Source organism: Pseudochaenichthys georgianus, chromosome 7 (assembly GCF_902827115.2).
Source record: "Pseudochaenichthys georgianus chromosome 7, fPseGeo1.2, whole genome shotgun sequence".
Lineage (NCBI taxonomy): Eukaryota > Metazoa > Chordata > Actinopteri > Perciformes > Channichthyidae > Pseudochaenichthys > Pseudochaenichthys georgianus.
In genome coordinates, this window is record NC_047509.1 from 19,334,572 (window position 1) to 19,342,774 (window position 8,203).

Here is an 8,203-nt window from a genome sequence, read left to right on the forward strand (position 1 = left end):
GTTTAATAAAGTACATTTTGTAAGGAATTTCATACAAGACATTATTTCTGCAGGGAGGATAAAAATAAAAGGGGAAAGAAATGTGTTCAACTTGTTCAATGTCACCATTGGTTCTACCTGTGGCAGTAATACATTTAAAGCTGAGTTATTTTGGTTTGATTTTCCTTCCATTTACCATGTGTTTGGCCCCGTATAAGCAAAGCACAGCTGTCAGTCTCGTGAACAAACCGTACATCTTCAGGAAGAAATTACAGAAGAGCACAAATTCATCAGAGTAGAGTCACACTCAAATGCTTTCGAAATAAATGTCAGCTCTGAACAAACAATGCGGTTCGCCTTTCATCAATTGAGAGGCAAATGCTGAAGCTGCCATGGAATGAAATTAAAGTGATAGTTCACCCAAATAAATCAGCTCTTCTTTTCACCTTCACCTCAACCCTATAACTCAGATTACGTTTTCTTTCCCTCCACACACTTTCTCCACTATTTTAAATGAATGTGTATTTCTAAGTGAATCTATTATACAGTAGAGTCTCTGATTAAGTAAGGTAAGATTTTTTTTCAAGTCTGACTGCACACCTGCTGCAAGCATCCTATACACATTAAAACCTGTAACTTGAAGCCCTGTGGCAAGGGAACATATTTGCACAAGATGATTAAAGAGTTTAAAATAAGGTCAACCAAACATACTTCTCAGTAGGAAGGGAACATGAGGGACCATTACTACAAACTTTTCCTCACATTGTTTCATCATCCTTGTCATCATACTAACCTTCACAAGTGCACACTCATTTGCATTAAAAAAGGACACATTTGATGGTTTTGTTAAACATTCCACTTTGTGCTATTTTGTTTATAGTAAAGCGACCTTAATGGTGTGTATTTTGTTTATATGCAAATACTAAATATATTGGGCTCAACACATTATTCGTCTGGCTAGCATGTAAAATCATTCATATCAATTACAAATAAAACTTGTCAAAATGTCCTCTGCAGACCTTTAAGTGTATTCCTTTCTACCGTTCAGTTAATATTAATGAGAAGAACATTATAAGCTATATTGTTTGTAGAGGATTAATGTCTAAATTCATCAGAAATTATTTAAGCGGATATGCATGCAATATATAACCAGTGAGGGTGTTATGAATAGTTGTTCTAAATCGTGTTTATAGTGGCTGAGACATGGAATCATATTAGGTATTCAGCATGCTCAAGTAACTTTAATTTGTCAACTTTGTTATTAACAATAGGTCTGTAGTTTATATCCAAAAACATATTGTGTGAAAAGACTCTTTCTTCCAGTTCATAAAGTGAGCCAAAAGCATATTTTTTGGCTTATTAAAATAAGAGATTGGGCAAAAATTAGGTTAGCTCTAGGTGTAGAAATAATGCATTATGTGGACTAGTATGAAATTATAATATGAACAATTATCATGGCCCAGTCGCCCCTCTATTCAGCTGGATGAAATATCGTGTGTAGACACAGACACCCAGAACAAAAGCGTTCCGAGTTTTGTTGGGGGGGTGGGGGGGGGGGGGGGGGGGGGGGGGGGAGGAAGAGAAAAATATATAAAGAAAAAAGTAATCTCAGACTTCGAGGTCATCCAAATGAATGGTGCATCTTTCTCTCTCCGAGCCGCTGACCGGGTCATCGTTATCCCGAGGCAAGACAAAGGTCAATAGGTGAGAGGTGAACTCCGGTGTAACTGCATATTTTAGCTTCGTGTCTACTCCTGCGCATTGCAGAGGAGCAACTCTCTAATAATGATCTTATTAGTATTTTTTACACGCCAAATTGTAATGAGGACACGTAAAAAGGGGGTTGAAACGGACCTAATTTATTCATTTTGTTTCTCGCTACTTATTTCTAAGCGACACCCAACTGGTTTACGGTTTAATTCCTTTGTTGTCATTAACATCCGCGGTGGATCTACTAATGTTCATATCCCGAGCAACACCGCTAATTGAAAGCTAAACAAAAATATTCCCACATATAGAATTAATGTGGCTGATGGCCTCATATCTTGATATTTGAATAGACATTAACATGACAGAAACGCATTGCGATCCGGGAACATAACAGTGTTTAAGGGCCGAGTTTACAATCATTTACTTTATATGAGATGAGATGTGAATCCGGAAGGAATATTTAGCAGCCCGAGCTGCTGGGGCAACACAATTTATTGGTTGATCTGCAAAACAGCACAGACAGCGTTTTATTGTCTGCTCTCCCGCATGAGTGTTCAGGCTAAATTATCATTTTCTGATGCATGTATATAGAGGTAATAAAAGACGCAACAACTCCCGATCGTGATGTTTCTACATCCCATTAACATGCAGTTACAGATGCATGCAAATGCTCGCATGTTTGTGCCTCGAATAGATGGATCACCACCACGGATCAATAGTTCGAATACGAACGATCAATAAATCTATCAGTCAATTATGGTTTTAATCTTTCCGTGGAGGAAAACCCTAAAACCTGTCAAAATACACAACATTAAAGCTCTTTTAAATTAGAATGATAATTATTGTCTAACATGTTGAGGATGTGATTTTTCTACAACAGGTGCATCTGACTTTTTCCTCAAATGTGACAAACGAATTTCAAAGCAATGGAAAAAGAAAGCTCCATTAAGCTGCAACTTAAATTGATTGAGAAAGCAGGTTGCGATCTGGTGAAATAAATAGTACAACTGACTTAATATGTAGTTCCTATCTTAGCAAACTGAAAAAAACATGATCAAATGAAGACCTTAAATAAATAAAAATAATATACATTTTAAACAAAACTCGGAGCAACGTGTCCTGTTGATCGTATACGTAAATTCAGTTCCTGGACGAATTGTCCAAAATAAATAAACAAATAGTCTGCCACAGTTTCTATGGGCAATTAATATAATTTTGTTTCCTTGTTTACATTGTCTAGAGAGGATGCAATGACTCGAATTTTAATATTCAAATCAGAGCGCCAGACTGAAGCCGGGGGAGGAAGACAAATTGTTTTGACCCGTTCTTGCATGAAGAAACTTGGCATTGCGCTTCTTGCGATAAGTATCCATCGTGGTAAGCAAATAAAGGTGAAGCCTGATTGAAACCGATGCAAACTGGAATCAAAACATCTGCAGGCAGGCGCCCGTGCATGTGTGACGCGCTGTGCAGCTCCTGCGGTTCAGGAGTTCAGGGGCAGGTGTTTAGGCGGGGTCGGTCCAGGAGAGGGGCAGGTGTCCAAAAAGTCGGCGTTTGAATGCGCAGCCGCGGGCCCCGGGTCGGAGAGCAGCCCGTCTCTCTGTAATTTCTTCTGCTTCATGCGTCTGTTCTGAAACCAAACTTTCACCTGCGTCTCGCTGAGCTGCAGGGCGCCGGCCACCTCCACCCGCCTGGCCCGACTCAGGTACTTGTTGAAGTGGAACTCCTTCTCCAGCTCGGTCAGCTGCTTGGTGCTGAAGCTGGTCCTCGGGGCCCCGTTCACCGTGGGCTGGCCATCCGTGCACATGCTGCTGCTTCTAGCCTCAACAGCACCGAGGCCCGAGCCAATACTGAACCCACGGGCCATGTGCATCCTGACTGTGAACAGAACACATGAAAACAGTCGTCAGCGCAAGATCAATGAGGTTACAAAAGAAGCACAAAACCCTTTTGAATACAATTATACACGCACTTTTCCAGGAAATAAAATGAACAATTATTCCAGGGCTGAAACAGGAACCAGTCATTTAAGTCAAAGCCATTATAGTTTTAACTTTTGTATAAATCCTCAGAAATGTTATTAAATGTTTATTATGTCTAGACTGCTCTCGTACTTTGTGTTATAATACAAATACAAAATACAAAAATAATATTAAAACTTAGTTGAAATTAGTTCAAACATCCATATATTTTCCAAGATTTTGATTTGTAGGAATTGGCGCTCAGCCAGTTGGTTGATTTAAAGTTTTACCCATAAGTAATTTTTCTGTCTGTGTCGTCGTATTTCACCGAACTATCAACTTTAGCAGAAACCTATAGGCAAAATATTTTGCTGCTATCAAATAGGAATTGTGTGTTATCTAACAACAGAGAAGAAACAAGTTGCAGACAAGATGAGATTTTAATCGACACCACTGACTTGGAAACATTTTAAAGGCTTCACATTTATGTTCTTAAGGTATTGCTTTTATAGCAGGTGCAAGACAAGATCACCAAATAGTTGAACAAAGTATGTTGCTATATTGCAGATAAAAGTTGTCAACTTTGTATCGTTTACAGTCCATTAACTGTATTCATCAGAATCATTAATAATTTGCCTTTTGGCCTTTCTGTCAATGACAGTTTAACAGTTTACAAATCCGTTCAAACACTGCATTAATGACAAATGTATCCACTTTTTCCTTTGAGGTTTCTGGGTCACACATTAAAGTATCATCTGTGCTACTTATGTGCAATGAATGACAGGAACCGCAGCTATATCTTGATTTTTCATTGCTGACATTGTGGCTAAGTCGCCAGTGTATCTTTGCCTCTGAGAAAATGTGCTGCTGCTGCATAATGGAGTCAGTGTGCCAGGTGTAGAGCAATGTCTCCCACCACAATTCATAGGGAGGAAGGTTAACAGGCCTCTAGCCACTTGGAAAAGCATAGCAGATGGAAAGGTCAGTTATAGGATAAATGTCAACATCTGTGTTTTAAGAAAATGAATGTCAAGGTAACCAAGCCTGAGAATTAGAGGGCAGTGTATATGAATAACCAATACAGACAAACTGTAATTAAGAACTTCAGCTTTCAGGAGTGCAAATCACATGCACATTCTGATTAATGGCTACAAAGATAATAGAATTGAATTGAATTGATGCCGCCAGAAGGTATAAAAGAATCAAACTAAATATTTGAGAAATGACTTGCACGCTTAAAAATAGCCAGGCTGCAAAGGGAATGGAAGGGCCTTCCAAGGCAAGGAGAGGGAAGAAGAAAATGGATAGATCGATACACATTGCCTCAGTCATCTGGGCATCCAGCCCACAGTAATTCAGGTGCTGTCAAAGCATAATTGAAGAATGACGCACTGGGAGTATATACACTGAGGTTACTGCAGGTCTGTGGAGGCCTTTCAACGTGGAAAGATACGTGAGACTTTCTTTGGTGCCAAAGCCAATACAACCTCAGAGGAAAGCGTGCTTTCACTAATGACTTTTTTACAAGTTACACAGTAGCTCTAATGAGTTACTCCTACAGATGATCCCCTTCAGAGACATAAGAGGTTAAAAAGATACTAACAGTACTGAGAGGAAATGTGTGTGCGTGGGTGGTTGTTAGCAAATAGCTTTCTCAAGAGCTCGGATTTGGATCAGATGAGTGGCTAATGTGTTTTATGAATAAAAATGACTCCTCGGCCAGTGAAATGTGTTATTGTAACCTTTTCCTCCCTCACAGTGGCATCATCAGAGTTTGTTGCATGTTACAACATTGCAATTTACAGTTCATGATTTCTCCATCAGATAATATTGATATACTCAAATTAAAGGCGATGTCTTCTTTTGCCTCTATACTCCTGCCTTGATATGAAATGATGTTTTACAAGTTATATGAATGTATCATAAATGACCATGCAAGAAAGGGTTATCAAAAGGCTAAACATCGTTTGATGAAGCCACATCAAATGTTGTGAGGTCACATTTTGCGCACACTGACTTAAATATGAATCATTATCAAAAACAATGTGTTTAGTCCACATCATTCAAAATATTAATGTGAATTTGGCTGCAGCGTTTGTTTATTGCAGCCCTCACAGAGAGGTATGGCCTTTTCTGCATGGCCTCAGTCTAATGCTAATGACCCGCCTGTATCTTTGGTCACTGAACATTTGGGTCAGCAGCACCCTTCAGCAGACAGATAATGTGCAATGGGGAAAGAAAAAACTGGACCACCACTGTAGTAAATCTTTTCACATAAAATGAATGAAACCCAACCCAGGTCCAGTGGCAAGTCGGTTAACTGACATTATTGATCGATTGAGTGATCTATATAAGATGCTATTACTCATATAACATTGATGATTGATAGGCATTTTTCACATTAGCAAGCTATTGGTAATTTTTAAGCCTGGGATATGTATTCTTCTGTGGGCTATGTGCCCAGGACTCATCAGTCAGGGAAATGATGATCTGTGACAGCAATTATGTTAAAAAGGTGGACACATGTAAAGGTGCTGCAAACTGAAATCAATACGCAAGAGCTTTCATTACAAACAGACACCTAATCAATACTCAGGGAGCACTCCAGATTACAGGAGTAAGTTTTACTCAACTTCCTGTGAGTCTCGACAGGCAGTGCTCTGTTGCATTATTCACAGACTACTGGTTAGTAAGGGCAAGGGTAAATAATTGATCATTTTCAAGGGTTGAATATACAGTGAGGCTAAGCAGGCCTTTGACTATACTCCTCCCTCCTTGTGTGCAGTCTAACTCCTGCTTGTAACAGCAGATGGAGCGACAATGTTAAAGAACAGACTCACATTAACATGGAACCGTTAAGGAAATAGTGACCGACTCCTCATGTGCATATTCAAATGTGTCCTCGACTAAACAGCTAGTGCAGCCTCTCAAACGTTTTGATATGCCTTCAAACGTTTTACATTATTTATTTTCAATGTACCTTCAATGTTGTGGACGGAGGAAATTGTGGACGATGACGCACAAAACACGTCAGCTATTCATTCTCTCTCGAAGAAGAAGAAGAAGAAGAAGAAAACTTCGACCAAAGTTTCCCCAACTATGAATTGAAGTTAACCAAAGCTAAATATTAAACATAAACTCAATCCTAAACATGAATATCCTGAATACATTTAGTAACTTTATTCCTCCTCTTGACAAAAACGTACCCGCTCGGTGCTGACTCCTCTTCACTCTCATCCACTCAAAAGTTGTACTGCTTACATCCATATGAGCTACGTTACAGTCCGAGCCAGCTGATCTCCCCATAGCGACGTGAATCTCGGGGCCATTACGGGAGCAGCTTTGAATTGTCTCAGTAAGTGACCCAAAGCCGGATTGTGGCGTTTCGTTGTTATTTGACGCGCAGTATGATCCGCGTCCTGCAGAGCCCTGCCCCTGCGCCCTGCACCGCCAGGGGACACGGGACGAGTGGGGGCAGGCCGGTGTCGAGAAGCCCTCGAGAGCCTCACACGGTGGTGGTGGAGGAGGAGGAGGAGGAGGAGGAGGGCTGTCCAAAGAGGTGCACAGAGTCAAACTGTTGGAGAGAGTTAAGTACCGGGGATGCGGAGTATTAAATCCTGAGGCTACTTCCACCTCCAGGTTCCCCTCCACATCATGACTGTCGAGTTCAGGGAGAGTCCTGCCGTTCAGGTCCCGGTTTATGACCTCTTTTGCTCGGCAGCAGCCCGTGAACAGAGGGCTACTCTTCCCATCGGCCGTTAACTCTTGATAGGAAGTCATTATCACCTCTCCCCTGCATAATCATTGGACGGGGTTGCACTTCATGCCCGGCCTCTCATGCATCCAAGTAACGCATGGTCAGGCGGCTGGACGACCGTGGGGACATTCCTCAGAGGAGAAACAGCAGTCCCTGATTGATGGAGATGACGTGCCCTCCTGGTCTCGGCCAATAGCCGGACATCTCTGTCATCAGAGAGGACAACACTGATTAAACCGAGTTGAGAAACTCACTTCAGGTCGTCATTTTAATTGTGTCCGAGCATAAAGAGTGGCAGGCCATAGCTAACACTACAAAACATCCTTAAACAGCGAGGAAGTTCTCCAGCAGCAGCAGACGCTAGGGCCTTCATGGGCCTAACCTGCGTTCAGGTAGGAAATTATGTTTATTTCACACACAAAGAACGAGATACATTTTCAAGACAACAAAGACCATTTATTTGATCGCAAAACTAGATTAGCATACTATAGGCCTACATTGATGCAGCTAATGGATTATGCTAATGTATAAAGCTTCTTGAAAACCCGAGGCCCTATTTAGCGAAGGGCTTAGGTCATGTGAAAGGCACACTTAATGGGTTCAGAGGTCGTGACAGCTGCTATTTAGAAGTTCAGTGGCAGCAGATTTGTAATTAGCCTCGAACAAATACAAAAATGGCTTCGAGCAGAGATCAAGATGTTGTAACGACAGAAAGGATGTTCATATCGAGGTTAAAGTAGCTCCTCCGCTGGATTAGCTTGTCCATGCGCTAAAAACATAGAGCCCCGAATCTGTT

General features: G+C 41.0%; 1 protein-coding gene across 1 annotated transcript; it reads right to left on the bottom strand.

Annotated features, from left to right (window-relative positions):
• Nucleotides 1-3,172: 3,172 nt before the first annotated feature.
• Nucleotides 3,173-7,489, bottom strand: hoxc1a (homeobox C1a). Its single transcript, XM_034087959.1, is given in 3 exon segments — nt 3,173-3,567; nt 6,857-7,444; nt 7,447-7,489. Coding segments are annotated over 3 exon segments (1,026 nt in total).
• Nucleotides 7,490-8,203: the final 714 nt, after the last annotated feature.